At 60.6% G+C, this 23,901-nt stretch overlaps 1 protein-coding gene across 6 annotated transcripts in view; it reads left to right on the top strand.

Annotated features, from left to right (window-relative positions):
• ARHGEF10 (Rho guanine nucleotide exchange factor 10) overlaps window positions 1-22,972 on the top strand; it is an 87,112-nt gene extending 64,140 nt beyond the window's left edge. For 4 of the 6 annotated variants that reach the window (XM_032329070.1, XM_032329072.1, XM_032329068.1 and 1 more), the window contains exons 19-29: window positions 1,805-1,920; window positions 2,261-2,388; window positions 2,528-2,628; window positions 4,303-4,424; window positions 5,221-5,307; window positions 6,814-7,019; window positions 7,471-7,628; window positions 10,215-10,357; window positions 14,047-14,221; window positions 18,957-19,079; window positions 21,309-22,972. In XM_032329070.1, coding sequence (XP_032184961.1) covers window positions 1,805-1,920; window positions 2,261-2,388; window positions 2,528-2,628; window positions 4,303-4,424; window positions 5,221-5,307; window positions 6,814-7,019; window positions 7,471-7,628; window positions 10,215-10,357; window positions 14,047-14,221; window positions 18,957-19,079; window positions 21,309-21,814 — 1,865 coding nt within the window. In that variant the 3' untranslated portion in view covers window positions 21,815-22,972. The remainder of the gene's footprint in view (window positions 1-1,804; window positions 1,921-2,260; window positions 2,389-2,527; window positions 2,629-4,302; window positions 4,425-5,220; window positions 5,308-6,813; window positions 7,020-7,470; window positions 7,629-10,214; window positions 10,358-14,046; window positions 14,222-18,956; window positions 19,080-21,308) is intronic. The other 2 variants (XM_032329071.1, XM_032329069.1) reach the window with 1 other exon arrangement.
• The last annotated feature ends 929 nt before the right edge of the window (window positions 22,973-23,901 follow it).

Here is a 23,901-nt window from a genome sequence, read left to right as displayed (position 1 = left end):
CCGGGGTCTTCGGGGAGAAGGCGCTGTTCTGTGAGCCACAGCCGCCCTGTTAAAGTTCAAGGGCCGTGGGCTCGCGGTGAGAGGGTCGGCGGCTTTCCTGTGTGACAGTTGAAACAACTCAACCAAAGGCCAGATGCGGGCAGGTCGATGCAGCCCGCGGAGCGGGAGTAACCTCGCCGCTGGTGAGCTCGCGGGGTCTGCGGCTTACAAGGAAAGCTCACGTGTGTGGCCACCGCCGGCGCTTCAGGTCATGTGGACGTGCTGGTAAGCAAGAGCTGTGTGAGGAGCGGATGGTCACTGGCCAGCTTGCTCCCTTTGTTGTGAAACGTCCCCAAAGCACTTGATAGGCCATCGGTCATAGAATTTGTCTAGATTAATCCTGAAAAATCAGGCCTGGGGGAGGCATAGATCCCAGTAAAAATGGCTCAGAGGGCGTTTCTGCAGTGAGGACTGTTAGCTCCCCCGGCGAGGAGTGAGTGGTCGGACGTCCGCGTGTGGAAAGCTCGCGGTGGACGCACGGCTCCGTTTTGCAGACAGACGCGCGTCCGCACACAGTCCACGCCGGAGGACGGATGAAGCCCCGCACTCGGCTGGGCCGTGTGCACGAGCAACGTGCAGGGCGCCTTGCACACCCCCGTTGAGAGTTCCCACACACGACGGGGTGCCCGAAACCGGCCGGGGCGCTTGGTTTCCTCCGGGCTGGCCCTGAGAACTGTCCCAGCCCTTTAAGGTTTATTGTCTCTCAGCGGGGGTTTGTCCCTTAGAAGAGCGTCTGCTCGTAGCGCGCGTACTTGCCTCTCGCCTGTAAGACCTGCCCGGCCCGGCCTGGTGCTGAGTTCTGAGGGCGGCGTCCCCTTCAATCACGCTGGCCTCGTGGAAACAGACCCAGGAGACGTCCTTATCCAACACGGACAGATCTGCTCCCTGGCCTGCGGGTCGCTGGTGGGGGCCCGAGGCCGTCTGTTTCCATGAACACGGAAGAGGAGGCGGCTGTGACCGCGTGTCCCGTAAGGGGTGGGCTCCATGTGAGACTTGGCGTTGGGTCCTGCCTGCGGGTCAGTGTGGGGCCTGTGTCCTCGCCGGGAGAAAGGGGCATGGGGCCTAGTCCTGGGCGGTGAGGAACATTTCCCCCCGACGCAGAGGTGGCCCCGAGGCGGGGACGGGGCTCTTCCCCTGCCTGTCGCTGTTCTCCTCTGTGTCCTGTGGTCCCTTGGAGAAAGGGCACTGGGGAGCTCATGCTGGTGCTGGAGGACCCGGTTGCTGGAAATTCGGCTTCAGTCAAACGCAGTGTCAGCAGTGTGTTAGAAATGCAAGTGACGAGACGTCAGCCAAACCCAAAGTGTGAGAGGCTCTGTGAGGTAGCGCACCGGCCGTGGTCCTGATGTTCAGGTCCTGGAAGACGGGCGCCCCCGGAGCTGGCCTGGCCTGGCCAGGAGTGGAGGCAAGTGTGTGCGGGGCTGTGGGTCGGGTCCAGGAGCAGAGCTCGAGCTCGGGGAAGCTGGCGACACTGGAACACGGCTTGCGGGCTAGCGAACGGCGTCCTGTCCACGTGACTTGGCGGGTTTGACGACGATGCTGTGGTTCTGTGAGAGTCTAACGTCACGGGACGCGGCGTAAAGGGCGCACACCGGGACACTCGGAATCTTTTCTGAGGCTGAAGTCCTTCCAAAATGGGAAGTTAGAAAAGGAAAATCCGCAGAATGCTTGGCGAGAGCCCCTTGTTAGGCATTCTCGGTCCCGCGGCGTCTTACCCTCCGGCCTCGAGCGTGGCTTCACTGGGCGCCGTGTGCTGCTTCGTCCGCAGACCAGGTGTACGTGGGGCCCGGCCAGCTCTATCAAGACTTACAGAATCTGCTGCATGACCTGAACGTGGTCGGGCAGATCTCGCAGCTCGTCGGGAGCCTCCGAGGGAACTACCAGGTAACCGGCGGGCCCCGCGGCGCGGAATTCCGTGTCCACATCCGGGTCGCCATCACGGCGAGGCCGGGCCTCCGGGTTCCCCGCGGAGGGAGAATCAGGCTGATCTTGAGAACCAGCGCGATGGCGGGGGGTGCGGGGAAGCGTCCTTGGGTCACCTCACTCGCAAGCGGACTCCAGCCTCCGTCCCGTTTTGGAGACACCCGAGCCCGGGGTAGGGGCTCGTGTTCGGAGGGCGCCATGGGAGGTCGGTCTCGCCCGGGCTCCTGGCTCAGCCGCACTCCGTCCTCCCTGGGAGCCTGCCTTGGTGAGACCTTCACCGCGCACGCCTGTCCCTTCGCAGAACCTGAACCAGTCCGTGGCGCACGACTGGACGTCGGGGTTACAGAGGCTCATTCTGAAGAAGGAGGAGGCGATCCGGGCCGCAGACTGCTGCCGCATCCAGCTGCAGCTCCCCGGGAAGCAGGACAAGTCAGTGGTCACTCGGCAGGGCGGCCGTCCCGGGCGGGGCTCAGAGAGCGGCTCCGCCGCATCGTCGGGGCTGGCGTGGGCAGGGCTGGTCCCAGGATCCGCGTTCTGCGTGCCGAGTGCCTTTCTGCTCCCCCGGCAGGTCGGGGCGGCCCACATTCTTCACGGCCGTGTTCAACACCTTCACGCCCGCCATCAAAGAGTCTTGGCTCAACAGCCTGCAGATGGCCAAGCTCGCCCTGGGTAAGACGGGCCGACCCCAGCTCGGGGGCACGTGTAGGCGGGGGCCACGGGCGCATCCCGATGCCACTTCTCTCCGGAGGGCGGTGTCCGTGCCCAGCACGAGAGAGACCCCGGCAGTAGAATCCCTGCGCGCCCGGCAGAATGTTCCTGTTTCTGTTTTTGTTTTTTAGTATTTATTTATTTATCTGAGAGAGAGACATGTGAGTGAGCAGAGGGTGGGGGAGACCGCAGACCCCCCGGAGCAGGGCGCCCCATGCGGGGCTCGATCCCAGGACCCCGAAATGACGACCTGAGCCAAAATCCACAGTCGGGTGCTGAACCGACGGAGCCCCCCAGACAGCCCAGAAGAATGTTCTCAAACAGGAAAAATGAACCCGAGCACGAGTGGTTGTTTTTAAAAGATTTTATTGATTGAGTGAGTGAGAGAGCCGGGGAGGGACAGAGCAGAGAGGAAGGGAGAAGCCGGACACAGGGCTCGATCCCAGGACCTGAGCCGGAATCCGGAGGGGAGGGGCGCACTTCACCCACTGAGCCCAGCAGGCTCCCCGCCCCCCAGCAGGAGTTGTTTTTACGATATCTGCGTTATAATGAAGGGATTCTAGGAAAAACAGGCCCTGACTAACGTGTGGCTCAGCCCCGGGGGAGGCCCAGCCCCACAGGTGGGACGTCCTGCTTCCCTGCCCCACCGCGCAGGGCGCCCCTGAGCGGTCCCTGGAGAGCCTGCCCGCATGGTCAGGAGGGCCCCCGGTTCCTGCTGCCTCGAGGGGCCTTGGTGATTCTGTTTCCGCTCCTCTGTCCGCAGCCTGCGGTCTGTTGAGCCGTGAGTCAGACAGACAGGCCTGTGCGTATGTCGTTTACACACGGTGTGTGACCCCAGCACACCGTGACACACAGGCCCCATGTGCTGTTGTCGCTAAGTGAAAATAAAATACGGAGGGAACACGGCCCGGCCGCTGCTCGCCCCAGGGCCCAGGGCTGCGCTTCCTGCCGGGCGGGAGCCTTCCCACCGCTGCCTGCGCCCCTCTGTCTCCCGGGACGATTTCATGGTTTGTCTTGTACCGGAGGCTGCGAGCCTGAAGCGGCCCACTCTGATGAGAGCGAGCTGAACCCGAGAATCGGTCCTTTCATCCCTGCAGAGCCGAGATGGACAATCGCTCTGTAGCAGTTTCTCTTCGCTTCCTCGTGCTTTTTTCTTTTTAATTTTTATTGTCACAGAGAGAGAGAGCACAAGCAGGGGGAGCCGTAGGGAGAGAGGGAAGCAGGGTCCCCGCTGAGCCGGGAGCCCGACGCGGGGCTCGATCCCAGGCCCCGGGATCATGGCCTGAGCCCCCCGCAGACGAGTCACCGACAGCCGCCCAGGCGCGTCTCCCTCGCGTGTTTTACTCCGTGGTTTTCTGCTGTCGCGGCAGCTCTCGCTGTGCCCGTCGGGGCAGTCTCAGCCCTCGCGTCCTCGCGGTCGGGGGCAGCGAGCAGCACACAGGACACGCTTCTCAGAATAAAGCAGTGACTGTCCAGGCCTGCCTTTGGGAGGACAGCGTGCTGTGCTCCAGCAACCGTGTTGAGCTCTGCGGGCTGGCGTAGGCTGTGATGTCCACGTCTGGGGCCCACGGGGCCGGGTCAGCCCACAGGTGGCTCAGGTCTGCCCTTGCCCGTTTCTCCTTCACACGCCCGCAGAGGAGGAGAACCACATGGGCTGGTTCTGCGTGGAAGATGACGGGAATCAGATCAAGAAGGAAAGACACCCTCTCCTCGTGGGACACATGCCGGTGACGGTGGCCAAGCAGCAGGAGTTCAAGGTGATGGACGGGGGGCCTGGAGGAGGGGTCCACTGTGCATAGAGACGGTGTCTCCTTGTCTGGGCAGAGTCCCACGTGGTCTCCCCAAGTCAACCACTGTCCGCATTTCTCTGGGGGCATTTGTTTAGGAATTAAGGTTGCTAGAGGATGAGTATGAAAGCCGGCTTTCCTGCCCAGCGGCCGTCGGGAGGTGGAGGTTCCTCGCATACCTGGTACATTCCAGGCATTATTCGTTACATGAGGACACATGTGTCAAACCCGTCCCCTCTGCTGCCGTGTGCCCGGCGGTGTTCAGTGTCCACAGTGGGTCACAGGGAGAGGCCTCATGTCTGCGCGGAGTACGGCAGGCTGGGGCTGACGCGGGGTTTATCCGTGTGCCCGGCTGTCTGTCCTGGCACCGCGGAGGATGCGTTCAGAGGCACGTGGCTGTGTCTTTCTGTGTGCGACGAGCAGAGACATTCCGTTCCCACTTCTCCTTCCTGGACTCTGGCCGACACTCCGCCCCGGAGGTCCCGGGAGGGCAGAGGGCGGAAGGGGCGGTGCGCCCCGCGACGGACGTCTGCGGCACCTGCCGGAGTCTGAAGATCCGAGAGTGGAGACTGACGTTGGCCTCTGAAAAGCGGATTTCTGAGGCTTACACCCACACCTGTTCTTTTTCCTGTTTTAACCTTTAAAAAGTAATAATGTGCCGTTTCTGTGACTAAGTGTCAGAAGTCTGTCGTCCACTCAAGACACTGTGGTCTGGACGCCTCCCGGTCCCTTTCTGACGTGTGGGTGTTTGATGTGTCCCCGTCAGATCGAGTGTGCGGCGTACAACCCAGAACCCTGCGCGAACAGCGAGGCTCAGCTCGACCCCCTGGCCGCGGCGCACGGCTTCCTGTGGGTAAGATGCTGCGCGTCGGGCGCGGCTTCCCGAGGAGTCTGTGGCCATAGCTGGTGTGGGCTTGAGAGGGTTCCAGACCTTGCGGTGGTCGCTGTATGCCCCGGGCTTTGTTTATAAACACGAAAGTCCCAAACCACCCACGAGGGGACTGAACGCTTTTGGAAAAATGTCCAATTCTCAGGAATTAAAATGTTTCTTTTTCATCTAAAGCTTTGTGGGGTAGCCTCAGCTCAGAGACAACCAGTTTAGCTAATATGAGAGTAATTTAAGTATTTCTTCAATTTGGGTGGTTGAATTGCATGGGACCTTCCCCTCCATCTAAGACAGTGCTAGCTTTTTACACTGGAAACTTTGCAATTAAAATTAATTTGTTCCAAATGAAATACTGCATCGGAATTAGCTGCCATCCCAGTGGGCATTTCTGGTTCTTTCCAAAGGAAGATGGTCCTTGTGTGCTGTGTTTGAGGTCTCCCGGGGCCCCCCCGGACCTGCTCCCTGATGGGTGCCCTGCTGTCCTCCAGCACTGTGCCCTGCCCTCGGGTGACCTCTCCACTTGCCCACAGCCCCAGCCTCTGTGGTCGGGGCTCCTCCCCGAGCATCGAGGAGGAACGGCCCGAGGAACCGGGTCATTCCATGCGCCCAGCTGCGACGGAGGATCAGCTTATTTCCCTGAGGGTTTCGAATTTTAGCAGAGAAGTCCTCCGTCACTGGGACTGTAGTTGGTGACTCATTCCCTCTCCTGCTCCTATTCCCGCCTGCGTCTGCGCCGGCCGGAGCAGGGCTTCATGGGTGGGCACCCTTCCCTGGCAGGACGCGTCTCTGTAGCGTGGAAACACTAGTACGAGTAACGGGGGGTGGGACCCCCAGAGGAAACAGGACCCCGGAGCCCTTGCCCCCAGGCCGGCTTTCCCCGCAGGACCCTGAGCGCTCTGTCCTGGCAATGCTTCCCTTAACCAGATCTGACTCTTTGCCACTGAGAAAACAGTTGGACCTCACGTTGGGCACGAAGCCTGTGGGACCCGGCAGATAGATTCACGGGAGTGCCCACGGCCAGCCAGTGTCTCAGGGCCACGGCACACCGCCTTACGCTCACGCCGGTGGCCATGGGAGGCGCGTGACATGCGCTCTTTTTGTAAGTCCTTGTTTCCTGGGGTGAGCCTGTGTGGCGTGGGGTCGACTCTCACGTGCGTGGAAGCCTTCATGCTGTGCCGAGCAGGCCACCACTGCTGCGTGGCGCTGGGACGTGGCTTCCCCGGGATAGAAAGAGGAATTAAAAACAATCCCAAACTGTGCTCTTGTTATGAAAATTAAAAGGGAAAGTAACCCCATTCGTTGAAAAGAAGAAGCGGGCTCCGGTAGCAGACTGTGTCAGCGGCTCTGGAGTCTGGGAGGCGCGTCCGTTCCCGTGGCAACCCGGAATGTCCCCGCGGCCCTGGGCACCGGAGGCAGGGGTCGGTGTGCCGTGGATGCCCAGACATGCCTCTCTCCTCCCCAACCCCGACCCAGATCGGAAGCTGCACCAACCAAATGGGCCAGATCGCCATCGTCTCGTTTCAAAACTCCACGCCCAAGGTCATCGAGTGCTTCAACGTGGAGTCTCGAATCCTGTGCATGGTGTTTGTCCCCACGGAGGAGCGGCCTGCGCAGCCCTTGGCCGCGGCCCGGGGGGCGCTGGGCGTGCCCACCGTCTGCCTGGGGACTGAGGAGGGGAGGTGAGCCGCTGCCGACACCCCGAGAGGAGCTCGGGCAGTGGGGACGGACGGTCACCTGCCCGTCTGTTAGGGCTTAGGCCACACGTCAGGAGGCCAGGTCGCCGCCCGTGGGAGTGACCGCAGAGGACCTTCTAGTTCCGCTGGCGGTTTCCCCCTGCCTGTCTCTTCCTGTTCTCCGAGCGGCTGACTGCTCACGTCTGGGGTAGGACAGGGCCGTGGTCTGGGCCGTACGCGGGCGGAGCGTTGGCCTGTTCACAGCACGCCGCGGGGTTTTCCTGCTGTGAAGTCACCTCGGAAGAAGTGGCTTCTTCATGGTTTCTCCTTCGCAGCAGCGGGACGAGATCGGGGTGGCGGCCGCGTTCCCATGCAGGCTGGGGCGGGGCGGGGCTGGGCACTGCGGGAGCTGCCGGTCCCCGAGCACACGCTCACCGGCTCCCGGTCCCCCTCGCAGCATCTCCGTGTACAAGAGCAGCCAAGGCTCCAAGAAGGTGCGTCTGCAGCATTTCTTCACGCCGGACAAGTCCACGGTCATGAGCCTCGCCTGCACGCCCCAGAGCCTGTACGCCGGCCTGGTCAACGGCGCCGTGGCCGTCTACACCAAGGCAGAAGGTAAGCGTGTCTGCACCGTGTGCCCGTCTACACGTCCACTCTCGTAGTGTTTCTGGGGGTTGGCTCTGCACGGAGCTTCACGTCCCTGGGTCACGTCCCCGTGTCTGTCACCGTGCGTCCCAAGGTACGTGCGGCTTCCTCAACCCCGAGCGGACGACGTGAAGCGCCAGCATCCCAGCTGCCAGGCGGGAAGTGGTTTCAGACGTGGGTCTCCCGGCTGACGTGTTCCCGTTCCACAAAGTCCTGATGTCCACACGTGTCCTTCTCCCCGTGGGCGGGACCCCGGCCTCCTTGTGGTCCCTGCCATCACGCAGGCCACGGGGCTTTGTTTTTTCAGGTGGGGGAACCGCAGGCCGCCCGTGGGAGTGGCGGGAGCCGGTCTGCACCAGCCCGACAGCTGGGAACCCCGAGACGCGTGCACCGGCCGCCGCCCCCACCCCCGTCCCCACCCCCGGCTCCCTCTTGTCTCAGGCGTGACCCAGCATTCCGGGGGGTTCAGGGACACCAGAGGGGCACAGCGGGTCTGTACCTCCTGGGGCTGCTTCTCCCAGCTTGGGGCACTCATGATGCCCAGGGAGCCCAGGGAGGTGCTGGGTCAGAGCCTCTGCAGGGAGGCCATGGGGCCAAACCCGAGGGGGGCCCGTCATCCGGGGGAATGGGAGCCCTGCCGGGACACCAGGGCCGCTGCAGCCCCCCAGGAGGGGAGCTGGGAAGGTGGGAAGGAGCGGGGGTGGCCGTGGCCGTCCCGTGGGCAGGGGACAGCAGGTGTGCCCCGTGCAGTGAGTGCAGCGGCTGGGGCACGTGGCTTCTGTGCAGGCTCGGCTGCGTTTAGAGAGAAGCGCGTGTTGATTCAGGTATGATGAACAGTCACCGTGGGACGCTGTTTCCTCTCCCCGTCGGCTCTGGCTGGGCCGGCCGCGCACACGGGCTCCCTGCCCTCCGTGTCCTCGCCAGCGCTCGTGACTTGTCTTTCTGCGGACGGCCGTTCCCACGGGTCCCGCTTCTCTGCTGCACGTCTGACTAAAACAGCTGTTTTCCGCAGTGGGAGGCTTGCCTGGCTGGAGGCCCTCACGCTTCCACCACTGCTCAGCCAAGCTCTGTTGCGAGTCTTCAACTTTTTAAGGAGCTTGAAATCTGGAAATCTGTAGGAAATTGCCCGATTTTTAAGTGTCAGCTCAATATGTCATCGGCATGTCCTGTGGCCGCCGGTTGGGCAGCCCAGTGCAGCATTCAGGTGGGCAGTAAAGACTCCAGAAAGAGGCTGTCCCCAGGCAGCTGGTCTGTTGGCTAGAGCTGCCACCTGCTGCCCAGGGCCCAAGGCTGTGTCCTCCCCAACGCCCCAGGGGACCTGGCATAAGAGCATCTTTTGGACTTAACTGCAGCATAGAAGTGTTCCCACTGCCGCTGAGTCATAACTTGAACGTGCGTCTCGAAATGCAGAACGTGCCTCGGGGCGTTTTGGAATCTGCGCGCTCGGCTTGGGACGGTCACTCACAAACAGGGATCGGATTAGAAGGGTCGGCGGTTCCTGCAGAAGCCAGGAGCAGCCCTCGGTGTGCAGCCGGGACCTTGCCGCCTTCCGTGTTCAGAGGGCTTGTTCCGGGAGGATGCGGGGCCGGACTCAGAGCCGTCGTTGTGTTTTTGGCACGACGGCTTAAGTGATGGTTACCTGAGGAACTGAAGCATCCGTTTTACTGTTTCCCAGGGTAGTTACGCCGTCACTTTGAAAACGTTGGTCAGCTCTGGCTTTTGATGTTTTCTGTGGCCGTCCCTGTCGACTCGCACTTCATGCCCAGTGGGACAGGCCCCCTCAGCAGGTCTTTGAAAATATTTTCAAACCAAACTATTTCATCCCTGCCCGTGTGTCGGGAATGCAGGGGGAGTTGCTGAGAAGAGGAAAGCCTCCTCAGTTCTGGCTTTTTATTTTTTGAAATTCAGTGAAGACGTGGTGGGTATTGATCCACCGTGCGTGGCGAGGGGACTTTCAGAGGGGAGAGCCGGTGACGGGGACACGTGAAACTGTCCCACGCTGGCTCGGGTGCAGAGCCGTCCTGATGCCCGAGTCGTTCTGTGCGTGTCGCTGTAGGCGACAGGACTCGCCGGACACGGCTGTGCCGGGCGCTGTGCCGAGCCTCGGATCGCCTTGTCGCCCTCACCCTCTCACGCGGCTCTGGGGGCGCGTGGCAGAGTTGTCCCCGTGTTGCAGAGAAGGAAGCCGAGACGGGGTTGGGTGGTTCGTACCGGGCGGCCAGGCCGGGGTCTGAACGTTGCTCCGTGCACCGTCACTCCGGTGGCCTCACGGCGAGGACGCCCGCTCTGCGAGCCTGGGATACCCAGACCCACGCGACAGCCTCGGAATTACCAACAGTATTTTGCTTGTTGTTCAAAACCGTCTGTGGGGTGCCGGGCTGGTTTGGTTGGTAGAGCCTGTGACCCGAGACCCAGGCTCATGGGTTCCAGCCCCAGGGTGGGTGTAAGCCTTCCTTAAAAACACCAAAGGACAAGCAAAATGTGGTCTGTGATCCTTGCCCCCAGGTCCTGTGCACGGATAGCAGAGTCTGAATGAAAGTAACTTTCTCTTTTAAGATGGATCCTGGAATTCCGACCCTCAGGAAGTGATACAGTTAGGCGTCCTGCCAGTTAGGAGCCTCGTCATGGCAGAGGACGCGCTCTGGGCGGCTTCCGGAGGCCTGGTGTTCACGATCCGCACCGACACGCACACAATAGAGGTGAGTCGTCTTTGGTGAGTCTGTGGCCCGGGAGGGATGCATTTCCATTGAGCTGCGACGCTGGTGGTCAGGGCATCCCTGGCCCGTGGCCCCACCAGAAGGACGGCCCTCCATCGAGGTGTCTGCTTAACCAGGTCATGCGGCTGCCGCGCAGCCGTGTGTCCGTGGGAGCGCGGAGCATTACTGAGCCGCTAACAGACACAGACGTTACTGCAAAAGATGCATTTAGTATGAATGTAATAGAGGGTCTTCGAGGATATGGGGAAAATTGGCCCTGGTCAGGGGCTTTTCCGGTCAGTGCAAGGCTGGTGTTACTCAGTGAAGGGTCAGGAGAGAGCCCGCCCTGTGGACGTAGGGGGCCGTGCGCAGGCCCCGGGTCTTAACCCTCCTCAACGTTCCAGATGGAGGAAATTGTAAAACATAAACAAAGTCACAAACTTAGATAGAAAGCGGTAGAACGTTCTCATTACTCTGCCGTGGGGGAGGTTTTCAGAGCGTGACCCATGCTTAGAAGTTGTCATAGTAAAGAAACAGTGAATGTGGTAAAGTTGTAGAACATTTTTTGTTCCCATTTGGTGTGTGTATGTGTTTGTACAAGAAGAAAGTTTTGTAAATGACAAATGCAGAAAATAGCGTCCATCTCTGTGACCAAGCGTTAGCGTCCTGAGAAGGAGGAGTCCTTATAGAGGACAGAGAAGCCGGGCCGTCCGCCATCATTCCGCGCCTCCCCTCACAGTGAGCTCAGATAATAAATATTGCTTTCGGCCAACGGAAGGAGTCAGGTCCTGACTGGAAATCCCACCAGCATGCGAACGGCCCTCGAGATAGGAGGCCGCTCGGGGAGGACCCCCGTCGTCCGTGCATACGCGCTGCCGGCACCTTGCCGTGACTGGTGGGAACCTCCACGAGCTCTGAACTGTAGACATTTGGACTTCGGAAGACGTCTGTCCACCTTCTCCTGGGGAAGGACCGTCAGCGCAGCCGGGTAGGACCTTCAGCCATTTTGCCAGCGCCCTCTGAGATGTGTTTTAAGACATGCGTGAAGCCTATTCTGGGACACACGTGGTGGCGTGTTCTGGGGTCTCAGAAGATGGGATGTCGGCCTGCAGCCCGGAGCCCCCACATGAGCTGGAGGGCGGCGGACAGTCAGGGGAGCGGTGGATCCGTGCAGACCAGGGTAGATCGGCTCTGACTACGTGAGCCCAAGGACGGCGGCAGAGGAAGGGAGACCCTAGGAAGGTCACCAGGTGCCACACTCAGACCCGCGAGGTCCAGACGCCTCCCGTTGGTCACAGGTGGCTCTTCTGGGTTTCCTTTTGGATGTGCGTCTCCAGCATCCTGCAAGCCCCTGCCTCCTGAAGCCGACAGGTCAGAGCTCTGGCCACGCCACGCAGTTGGCAGGAAGAGAGCAATCGTGGCTTTGATGCCAAGAATATGGAGGGCAGGACAAGAACAGTGTAAATTATTCCCACCCGAGAACCCCATGAGGCCGGGCTGGCCCAGCAGAGCAGGGATCCCTAAAAGGAAAGGTCTTGGAGCATCTCGGGTAGGAGAAGGGTGTGGGCACGTCCGATGGCCCGGTGGGAGGTGCGGTTGGCACAGATGTGGTGGGAACACCCAGGAGTTGGGACTTCTCTCCCCTGCACCTGGAAGCTCTCAGAGGAGGCCCCTCGGGGTCACCGTACTGGGGGATCCCATGGGAGGTATCGTGTCTGGCTGGCTTTCTCAGGGCGCACGTGTCCTTTCTGTTGGGACGGCCCCCCTGCCACGCAAGGTGGCGAGCCGCCGAGGGATTTGATGTGTGAAGACGTTCTGACCTTCGTGTTCTCTGAAGGTCAGTTTGCTGGCAGTTTTGGGGGCTGCTGCTGGAGACCACCTATGTGGAGGAGCCAACCGGGCCAACCCCACAGGGCCCGCGGGCCCGCAGAGAGCCCAGCTCTGGGAAGACGCGTGACTGGCCACGAAGTGCAGAAAGCGTAGCGGCAGCCGTCACGGACCCTGCGCGACCCCGGCTCTCCCGCACGGTTCCGGGAGCACAGCGCGGACCGTGCGCGACCCCCGCACCCCCACACTCCCGTGGCATTCAGGGAGCATGGCGCGGAGGTGCGTGACGTGACCAGTTAGAGGATGGAAGACAGACAGCAGGAGACAAATAACGTGAAGGTGGACGGGGCCCAGCAGCACTCGTGAGAACATTCCAGAAACAGTTCTGGGCCCCACCCCGGGCCTGCTGGCGTCGCTCGAGGGCCAGCAGCCTATGCTATAGTGATGTCTGGGGGTCCTGGTGGGCAGGGCTGGCCTGTCCTGGCAGGGGCGAGGGGCACGTGCGGAGATGCCCGCCAGTCTCCGCAGCCTCCCATGGTCACCCCGCCGCCACCGTCCCACTAATCAGCCCCACGGGCAGACATGTGGCTGTGGGGCGTAGTGACCCTCTGCTTCCTCAGGAATTCTGTGCTGGTCCCCAGAGATAGGAATGGAACTTCCTTCGCCGAGAAGTCCGCGGAAGGGTGAGGCCGCGTCTGCTCCTGTGATGGGCGTGGAGGGGGGTGGTCCAGGCCAGCTTGGAGAGTGGGGTCCCGCCCTGTCTGGGTCTCTTGAGCACAGGTGACAAGGGCTCTGCCTCGACCGCTGCAGAAATGTTCGCCCCCGGCTGGGCTTCCGGCGGGCTCCGCAGGGCGCGGGTGGGTGAGGGGTGGAGCCCGGCGGCCGCTCTCTGCGTGGGGTAGGCACACAGCACGTGTGAACACGCCTGCTCGGCGGGGTGACGGGCTCTGAGCAGCCCCCGTTCCCTGATGCTCAGGAGCAGCCCGGCAATCAGAGAAGCGAGCCCGTCTGCTTTCCCTGCCCTTTGCAGGGTCGCGCGGGATTTGATGGGCTGCGGGGCTTAGGGGCTGCTCTGAAGGTGCGGCGACTTGACGCTGACTCTGCAAACTTCACCCCTGCTCACTCTTCCTCCAGACCTGTCAGGGCTGCCACTCGCTGCCCGCCCAGGCCTGGCCCATCCCGGCTGTGGCCGAGTTCCCCCATCACAGGTCCTTGTGGCCCAGGGCTGTCAGGATGGGGTCACGGGGCAGAGCTCGGCCAGATGCTCAGGAAAGACCTGGCCCCACAGGGAAGTAGCAGGTGGCCTTTGGGGACCAGGCCAGGGCTGGGGGCAGACCCAGAGACCCGCGGGCCACCCACGAGCGCTCGGAGCAGTGAGGTCAGGCAGGCCTTCCCAGGGCTCTCCCGAGGCCAGGGTACGGCCTCCATTCCCTGCTCCGGGTTTGGGGAAGGGGGCTGCGGGCTGCACACCAGCTGGCCTTCGTGATCCCTGACCTTCCAGCCCCCCTGCTCCCCGGCAGCTCGCGAGGGTCCGGGTCCCTGGGAAACACCGGGACTACTGCTTCGGAGCGGGACGAGTACCGTTTGGTCGCTGCCTTGTGTCTTGGGGACAGAGGCGTGTGTGGCTTTGGAGTGGTGGTCCCCTCGCCGTAGGTCCTTGGGGGTCACGCTGGGCCCCTCTGGAGTGCCAGCTGGACGCTCACGGTCAGGGCGGCTGTCTCACCTGGCTGTTCAGTTGTGGCGTGGGGGCTGGCAGTGGCCAGCGGTGGCTGATGGTGACACCGTCACCATCCGTCATCTTGACCACCGTCAAGTCTCTGGTTGTACCCGGAGCCCCAGGCATCGCGTCTCCTTGATTTCCCCAGAACCAGCTGGAGGCCCACCAGGAGGAGGGCATGGTGGTCTCTCACATGGTCATCGCTGGCGTGGGGGTCTGGATCGCCTTCACCTCTGGGTCCACGCTTCGCCTCTTCCACACGGAGACGCTCAAGCACCTGCAGGACGTCAACATAGCCACCCCCGTTCACCACATGCTGCCAGGTAATCGGACGGGCCGGGGGGCCCCAGGGGAGAAGGGGGCGTGCTGCACAGGCCCGGCCCCTTCCGGGCAAGGACACAGGGTGAGTGTGTGCCTCAGCTTGGTTCCCGTAGGTCAGAAGCCCTTCACCGTAGGCGTTGCTTGTAGTTGAGCCCAATGGGACCAGATGAGGGGAGCAGGGAGCTCCCGTGGAAGAGCAGACAGGAGGAGGAGGCTCACCGGGGCGGGGAGGGCTCTGGGGGACGCCAGAGACACCGCATCGTGGCTGGGAGCCCCCCAGGCACAGAGTGGGAAGGGTGCTGTGGGGACAGCAGGTGGCTAGTGTGTGTGTGTGCAGCTAGTGTGCGCGTGCGGCTAGTGTGTGTGCGTGCGGCTAGTGTGCGCGTGCGGCTCGTGTGTGCGCGTGCGACTAGTGTGCGCGTGCGACTAGTATGCGTGCGACTAGTGTGTGCGTGTGGCTAGTGTGTGCGTGCGGCTAGTGTGTGGGTGCGACTAGTGTGTGTGCGTGCGGCTAGGGTGTGTGCGGGCGGCTAGTGTGCACGTGCGGCTAGTGTGCGCGTGCGGCTAGTGTGTGCGTGCGGCTCGTGTGTGCGTGCGATTAGTGTGCGCGTGCGGCTAGTGTGCGCGTGCGGCTAGTGTGTGCGTGCGGCTCGTGTGTGCGTGCGATTAGGGTGTGCGTTCGGCTAGTGTGCGCGTGCGGCTAGTGTGTGCGTGTGACTAATGTGTGTGCGTGTGGCTAGTGTGTGTGCGTGCGGCTCGTGTGCGCGTGCGGCTGGTGTGCGCGTGCGGCTAGTGTGTGCGTGCAACTAGTGTGTGCGTGTGGTTAGTGCGTGCGTGCGGCTAGTGTGTGCGTGCGGCTAGTGTGTGCGTGTGGCACGTGTGTGGCTAGTGTGTGTGCGTGCGGCTAGTGTGTGCGTGCAACTAGTGTGTGCGTGCAGCTAGTGTGTGTGATCGGCTAGTGTGTGTGCGACCGGCTAGTGTGTGTGCGTGCGACTAGTGTGTGTGCGTGCGGCTAGTGTGTGTGCAGTCGGCTAGTGTGTGTGCGGGTGGCTAATGCGTCTGTGCATGAGACTGAAGTGTGCGCATGCGTGGGGCAAGTGTGTGCATGTGGCTGGTGTGTGTGAACATGAGCTACCTGTACATGCACGTGTGTCACATGTGCAGCATATACAGAAGCGTGTGGCCAGCGTGTGTTCAGGCTGTAGCCAGGAAGCACAGGCAGGCAGCGGGCGTGTGTGAGCATGTCATTAGCAGGTAGACACTTGGAGGGATTGTGTGGCCACGTGGCCAGTCTATTCGCGCTTCTGGCCAGCGTGTGTTTCTGTGTCACGGAGCTGATACATACGAGTGTGTAGCTAGAATATTCTCCCGTATCTGGTGCGTGTGAGATGTAGATAGTATGTGTTTGTTACATGGAGCTGGTGCGTGTGTGTAGCTGCTGAATGCGAGCACGTGGCCGGCGTGCGTGCAGACGCGTGGCTGCTGTATGCGTGCGTGTAGGTACTGCGTGTAAGCACATCACTGGAGTGTGCAGGCCCCCGGCCGCCCCCTGTAGGCTCGTGGCTCGTGTACATGAGCACGTGGCTGGGACCTGCAGGCGTGTCGCACGTGTGTGCACAAGCAGGCAGCAGCTGTGCAGGGGGAGGGGGGAGGGAAGGAAGAGGCAAGGCTGAGCCTGGAAGGAGCATCCGGCAGCAGCCGGCGGAGGATGTGGGGGCGGACGGTGGGGCCCCGCTGTGGTCCGGGGGCACCCACGCGGCCGCGTGAACCCAGGGAGAAGCGGAGTCCCCTGGGCCAAGACTGATGAGGGGAGGACCGGCCAGAATGTTTGAGGTTGGGACCTGGGTTTCCCGGGAAGCACATAAAATCATCAACAGACATGGGGTCACAAAACGCTCGTTTGGGAAAACCAGGCCACGCCCTGGGTGCTGCTGAGCAGAGCAGCCTGTAGGAAAGAAAAGGAGGGTTTGGGGCGTGGACGGGGAGTCGGGAAAGGGGCTGCAGTTGGCGAATAAATCCCGCCCGGTGCGCCAAGAGGGATGGGGCGGGGCCGAAAGTGTGGGTCAGAACATCAGATACCGTCCGAACGTCAGACAGCGGCCTCCGCAGGAGAGAGGAGTGTGCGGAGTTGGAAAGAGAGTGTGTGAGGAGCCACGAGAGCCCTCCGGTGTGCGTGCTCTCCGGTGTGCGTGCCAGGAGGCCAGGAGGGGAGCCAGGCAGGGCACGGCCGAGCTCAAGGCCCGAGGGCTGGTGTGCGCATGTGCATGTGTTGGTGCAGGTGTGTGCACGTGAGTTTGGGTTTGTGCGTGTGTGCATGTATACATGTGTGTACACACGTGTGCATATGCGTGAGGGAGGAGCTTTGCTGCAGACGTTTGAAGATGTGGGAACCAGGGAGGTAAAGAGATTGAAATTAGATTTTGGTTTGGAGAAGTTAACAGCAAAAGCTGACGCAGTCATGCCTGGTGAAAACCTCGGAGAAGTTATCTGGGTCCCCTGCCCACATGGGCAGTAAAGCAAGTTGTCAAAATCCACAAATTCAGTGCCGGTTGTATTCTGGCCAGATACCCTGCGTATACGTGTTTATGTCTTTAGCCGTAGTTTAAAGGGACGGAGGGAGGCTGGTGGTCCCCGGGGCAGGTTTTGTTTTGCTCGTTGATGGTTGCTGGTGGTTGGTGGATCGTAATAATGTTGACAGTGTCTCCAGCTTCAGCAGCAGGTGCTAGAGGAAGAGTTACCTTTGATGCGGGAGAAACAGGATAAGGGGTCAAGTTCTAGAAAGGCTGGTCTCTGAAAGGGGAACATTGGTGTTGGATGTGGGGAGAGAAGAATATGGAACGGAGGGGGTGGGGTGACGCGTGTGGGGCTTGGTGAGGGCTGGTTGTGGGTGGCGTGCCGCAAAGCCAAGTTCACCTGCTGCCAGAACAAGCGATCCTGCGTTAGCCAGCCGTGGTCCGTCGGCGGCCGATCCCGGGTTAGCCAGCACTGGTCAGTCGGTGGCCGATCCCGGGTTAGCCAGCCGTGGTCAGCGGCGGCCGATCCCGGGTTAGCCAGCCGTGGTCCATCGGCGGCCGATCCCGGGTTAGCCAGCACTGGTCAGTCGGCGGCCGATCCCGGGTTAGCCAGCTGTGGTCCGTCGGCTGCCGATCCCGGGTTAGCCAGCACTGGTCAGTGGCGGCCGATCCCGGGTTAGCCAGCCGTGGTCAGCGGCGGCCGATCCCGGGTTAGCCAGCCGTGGTCAGTCGGCGGCCGATCCCGGGTTAGCCAGCCGTGGTCAGTCGGCGGCCGTTCCCGGGTTAGCCAGCACTGGTCAGTCGGCGGCCGATCCCGGGTTAGCCAGCCGTGGTCAGTGGCGGCCGATCCCGGGTTAGCCAGCCGTGGTCAGTCGGCGGCCGATCCCGGGTTAGCCAGCTGTGGTCAGCGGCGGCCGATCCCGGGTTAGCCAGCAGCTGGGCCCTGCCCACGTGCTGTGGTTCTCTTCTGGGCTGGAGAGAGCCCCAGCTGGTGCGTGTCCTCCCCCACTGCGAGGCTCGCTGCTGCTTCTGTTCCCTCCGGGGGTGTGTTATGAGGAGCCTGCGGATAAGCCTTCCAACACGCGCTGCGTCACTCAGTCATACTGGCTGTGAGTTGGTCTCATTTCCTTCTGAAAATGCCCACACACCTGTACCTGTGTGTTTTCTAGGCATTTTATACCTGTATGCAAAATAAACAGTGCCCACCCGTCTCCAAAACCAGGACATTCAAACAGGCAGATGTCCAGAATTCCTGGGAACATAAACACTATTGGCTTTTAAAACAACATATAAGTCTATATTGAGAAATAAAGCCGAATCTTTTTTTTTTTTTTGGTAGATTTTGTTTTTTTATTGGGGGGTCTTGGGTTTTTTGGGGGGTCTTAGAGTTTTTTTGTTCGGTTTTTCGTTGTGTGTGTGTGTGTGTTGTTGCAAGAAAGTACATACAAATAGTTGCATCAGTCTACCTTGGGCCTTGGTATTAGACCATTTGTGTCCGTATTTTTTTCTGCAAGATGGACTTCAGTGGGACGTAGAGTCCTTGGAGGGGACCTTCGTTTCTACAGAAGAGAAGCAGCACGTTGTCTTTAAATGCTGCCGTCGCTTCTCGGGAGCAAACAGCGGTTCTTGTCCACATGTGGGCGTCAGAGGGACGTGGGGCGTCCCCGGGACTCTCCTCGGAAGCGTGGCCCTAGCGTGGTCCTGGCAAGTCCCACGGCCCAGCAGCACCCTCTGGGCTGCCCTGCACACGGCAAGCTGTCCGACGTCTCTGGGCCTTGGGGCCGTGGCCATAAAACCAAACTGGACAAGCAGCCAAAGCCGCGCTGGCCCCTGTGACTCTGCCGTGCCCTGCGAACATTTCCCACACCGTTTCCCATGCTGAGCCCAGGTGCGCCCTTCTCCCTTCTGGCAGACGCTGCGGGAGGTCTGAGTGGGGCTGCGGGTCATGTGCGGGGACATCCGTCCTGGGCGCAGTGGAGCCCCTCTCTCCTGGAAGGCCTGGTGGCTCCTGCTGCTGGCGTGCCTGGGTCGGCAGCCCAGCCCCGGTCCCTGTCTTCCCCGGCAGCGGGGTGAGCGCAGTGTGTAGCCGGAGAGCCCCGGGAGGCCGTGGGTGGCACGGTGGGTATTCAGGCTTGAGGCGGCGGCATGTCCAGGTGGGGCACCGAGCGCCTGCCCCCAGCGCCGCGCAGCGGCCGAGACCCCCCACTTCCCTCTCTCTATGCAGGGCACCAGCGCCTGTCGGTGACCAGCCTGCTCGTCTGCCACGGCCTGCTGATGGTCGGCACCAGCTTGGGCGTCGTGGTGGCCTTGCCCGTCCCACGTCTGCAGGGCATCCCCAAGGTGACTGGTGAGTAGACACCCCCCGGGCCCCCGTCCCGCCCGGGCACTCACTCAGCCCTCCTCATGCTTCCGCATGCCGGGAGCTGCTTACGCAGGGGGAATTCGCGTGTTTCCTTTCAGTGTAGACTTGAGTGTTCAGTGCACACATGTGTTCTGTGCAGATGTCAGCGGCCCAGGGTCACTCCTACCCCAGGACGTGTTTGCACGTTCCCTTTATGGCCACGTATTAGTTTCTGTCATTTAGAGATGATTTTGCTTGGTGGCCGTGGACGCTTGTTACATTTTATATCACAAAGAAGGAAGCTCAGCGTCCAAACGGGCTTTTTTTGCCGTGTTGGCAGGAGTTCGGACGGGTCCAGTCTTTTCGGGAAGCGATCTGGGATTGGGGAACGTGAGCTTGAAGATGGTGTGTGTGTGTGTCTGTAGTTGGGATGTTTCGGTTCAGAAATCTGCCTCGGGAGGCAGCCGAGACGAGGAGCAAAGCAAGATGCAAAAACGATATTTGACGAAGCGTTCAGTTTTTCTCAGCACAGAACAGGACCCAACTTAAAAATCAGGGGTGAGGAGAGATTTAAGAAAGTGGCTGTGCTCCCGTTTTAGAGTATAACAAAGCTGGTAAAAATGATGTTTGTGGAAAGCTATGAACCATACAGAGAAACGTGAGCTCTGTACCTCAAGCCAAGATCTTAAATTTTACACTGAGCCACGGGAGAAGAAAGTCTCAGAGAAAGAACCTGTAGGAAATTGAGCAGAGGGATAATGAGGATTCTGTTCCTACGGTTTCTTCCAAGCGACAACCGCAGAGTATTTCCTGGGCCCCAGACGCCCTTCTGTCCTCCGTGAGCTGTGACGGGCCTGTCGTAAATAGATCTTTACGTAAATCCGGGGGCACCTGGTCGGGCTGAGGAGTCCTTCTGTTCGTCTTTGTCCTCATTTCTGTGTCCTGTGATCCGGGTACGGCACACATAGTCGCAGGTGTGGCGACGTCCAGTTCCGCAGGGCTGCTGAAGGCGCCCCTGTCCAGCGACCCCGCCCCCTGGGCATGATGTGCCAGTCCTCCCTTCGGCGCCCCTCCCCCCACAGCCATGCAGAACCGTATTCCGTCACCAGCTTTTCTCTAAAGTCTTGCCAGTCTTTACCCCCAAAAACCAAATTTGTATTTTTGCTGTTTTTCCCATTTTCTAGAATTGCCTCCTAACATGCATATTCCTCCGTGACTTTTTTTGTTTCAACGTTATTGCCAAGACGCATGCGTGTGGGCGGTGAGACGCCTTTGCACGCGTGATCATCTGGCCACCTCCGCTGACACCGGCCCCCGTTCTTCTGGGGCACACGCCAGGCACGGAGTCATGGGCATGTAGGAGACGCATGTGCTCACCTTCCCTTGGTGACACGGACATGTTTTCCCCCAGCTGTCACACTGGGGACACCTTGCTCGCTGGTGTCTGAGCCTTCCTGCCCCTCCGCCCCCCCTCCCCCAGTACCTGCGAGCTTGCCGCTGTGCTCACCGAGGAACGGGCCTCGGGCCTTAAAGCACCTGGTAAAGAAGGGTGCACACTTGCCAAGTCCCTGTCACCTGACCTGTGAAGTGCTTGAAGTGTGGACACCCTGTTCCCACCTGATGACCTGTAGGGTCAGGGCGTTTGGGGATGGGAACGAATTGTTTTTTCAGAATAGACCTCTGGGTAGTTTCTGACATGTGCTCTCACGTTAGGTGAAGATTTTAAAATTAACTTCACGCCACTCTTAAATTGAAAAGTGCCCCATCTGTAAATAAACCAGATAGCTAGAAAGAAGAGTCCCCATTTTAATTAAAACCACGGAAGGAACTCGTTCTAAAGCACAGGGCCTTCGTGTAACAAGAAACAGCAGGAAGCTGCTGGCATTTTAAGCATCTTGTGCCTCAAACAGACACATTTCTGGCATTTAATCTTTCTGTCAAGACTTAGGAAAATCACATCTGTTTCTCAAGTGCGAGTGAGGGGAGCCCCGTATGGGGAGTGGGGGACCACTGTTGTACTGCGGGCGCCGGGAGTCCCGACCATCACTCTGAAAGCATTGTGGGCATTCAGTAAAAGGCCACGAGAACATGGCCACGCGCTGTTCTGGTTTGAGGCTGTCCGTTGGTCAGCCTGGGTTGGTCTGCGTGGGTTTCTGTGGTTTGGACGAGAGAGGGATGCTTGCTGATTGCCCTGTGACCCTGTCTGTTGCACGCGGCGTGTGCGGAATGGCTCAGGAAGAGGCATGGTCTCCTACCACGCGCACAACGGGCCCGTCAAGTTCCTGGTCATGGCCGCTGCCACCGTCAGGACAGACAAGGACAAGCCCACGGACAGCCCACCGCCCGGCGCGGAGGCCCCGGAGGAAGAGCAGAAGGAGGCACCCCCCGGCGAGGGGCCCGGGCCAAGTCAGAGCGGTGCGGATGGCATCTGGCTGGGGGGCTCGTTGGGCTCCGGGACTCCCAGAAGCGATTTCTCCTCGTCGTCCGGATCCCTGACTGCCTCGCAGGGCTCCGGCTCCCTGGAGCCCCGATCGGAGGAGAGTGTGGTCTACGACCTCCTGCGTCTCCCCAGCGTCCTGCCGAGCCGGGGGCGGCGGGCCAGGAGGGCGAAAGCCAGCTCAGTGCTCGTGGCATGCGGGGGCCAGGGCCACCGGCGGGTGAGCAGGAAGGCCCGGCAGCAGCGCCCGGAGGAGCTGGCCTCCTCCGTCATGGTCTGGCAGATCCCCCTGCTGAGCGCCTGAGCCCGGGGCCCGCCAAGGGGGCGGCGTTCTGCCGGGTCGGTGACCCTGGCTGTAGACTGCATCTGTGCCGGTTGAGGAGGAAGTCGGTGTTCGGGGGAGAAGCGTGCAGTATCACGGTGGTGGTGTTTTCCTGCGAGCTGGCGCCCGCCCTCCAGGAGCAGAAGCAGGTGCGGATGATGAGAGGAACCGCAGGGCCCGTGGGGGCCGTCGGGAGCCGCTGGAGAGCGCCCCACTCCTGACCGCCGCAGACGCGCGGGGGCTCCCAGCCCTCCCCTGTGCCGTCACCCCGAGGATTTAATCTGTGGACTGAGAACCTCGGCAAAACACACCCAGTTAGTAGTGTGGACACTTAGTAACAGTTCTCGGAATAATGACTGCTTGGTTCGGAGTCCCGGCTTCTATTTACACTGTCTGTAAATTCCCGCCCGGACTCGGCAACCATGAAGAAAGCCTGAACACACCCCGGTCTGCGGCGCTGGTTTGCTTTCTGAGGTGAGCTGGGTTTTCCCAAGTGGTGTCCTGTGTGTATTGTATATTTTAACAAAGTAGTATTTTTATATTGCATTTTTGTCAATTAAAAATTAACAGTCAACGTTTTAGTCGATATGAGATCTGTAACATTTCACGAATGATGTTTGCTTTGAACCAAAACACTCAGTACCTTCCCAACGTGTACACTCGAGCGTCAACGCCAAACTCCGCCTCCCTCCTCGTGTCCGATGGCACGGATGCTGCGGTGGCATGTGTCTCCCTGTCGCAGGAAACGCATGGAAGCGGCGCCGGTCGGCTCTGCCCCGGTGCGGGTCAGTGTGGCCGTGGGGCGCGGGCCGAGGTGGGCAGCCTTGCCATCCAGGCCCCATCACTTGGCGCATGTCCGGGTGCGCGGCCGAGCGCTGAGACCCATGACGCGCCGTGGGGGCTCGCGTATCCGCGTCGTACTTAGTGCTTTAAAACCATTAATGCAGGCGTCACTGGAGATAAATTTCTCAGCACTTTACAGATGACTAAAAATGCTAATTTTATGACTTAGCCAAATATTTTCCAAGGTGCGTATATACCCCCCTCCCCGAGAGTAATATCTCCCTAAGCTTTCTTAATTCGTTAGCTGCTACCTTAAGTCATCAATAAAATCTTTTTATGTAAACATACACTTTTCGAATTGCCTTTTCTTGCCCTGAAACACGGAGGGGCACTTCCGGTCCGGCAGGTCGGGGGTGGCCTGCGGGGCCCTTTGGGGTTCGGGAGCGCTGCCTGCTGGTTTGGGAGTTTGGTGCCATGAGACAGCCACGAGGTGTGCGAGGTGTGCGGGAACGCTGTGGTTTGGGGCAGGTGCCGAGAGGACTCACGGACTCTCGTCTCGTGTCCAGGACTCACGGACACGCCGGTTTGCACTTTGAGCGACGTCGTGAGTGGAATGAATTCCACGTAAACCACAGAGGAATCTGGGGCTGACGCGCTTCGGAGACCCGCGCCGAGTGAGACCGTGGGCTTCTCCGTGTGTTCACAGGCGGAACAAAACACAAGCCCTCCCGTGTGTGCTTTGTTGAAACCTTGGTACCCAAAGGCGTTAGGTCTTCTTCAGTATCTCAAAAAACTCACAACCACCAGTTTTCTTATGGCATAAATAATAAAAACAACGACAGTAAACCCCAAACAGTACCCGCCAGGGTTTACCTGTGCGTCTGGATGTTGACATATTTGGACAAACCTTGTGTGATGCCATGTGTCGCACTCCCGTGTCGGAAGCCTGGCTGGGCTCGGCGTCGGGCGTGTGCGGTGAAGGGTCTCCCCGTGGGGCCGTCGTCTCTCTGTCCACGCGCCTCCCTGCAGAGCCCTGAGTTCCTCCTGCCATGGTGGCTGTCCCCCGCCATGTTTTGGGGGAGGCTGGGTTTCCCTGCCATGGGGCGAGGCCAGGCTCCCTCATGCCCCTCGCAGACCCTGGGGCAGCAGCCTCGGTGGCTCCGAGACCGAAGCCCCGAGCTGGTAGGTCCGCGTGCCTCCATGCGGGGTTGGCCCCCCCTTCGGCATCCTGGGACCGTCTGTGTCAGACCATAGCCGGGGTGGGTTTGGGCCAGTGCTGTCTGCTG

This window comes from Mustela erminea, chromosome 21 (genome assembly GCF_009829155.1).
Source record: "Mustela erminea isolate mMusErm1 chromosome 21, mMusErm1.Pri, whole genome shotgun sequence".
Lineage (NCBI taxonomy): Eukaryota > Metazoa > Chordata > Mammalia > Carnivora > Mustelidae > Mustela > Mustela erminea.
The sequence above is the reverse complement of the archived record's forward strand: the minus strand, read 5'-3'. Positions and strand labels throughout refer to the sequence as shown.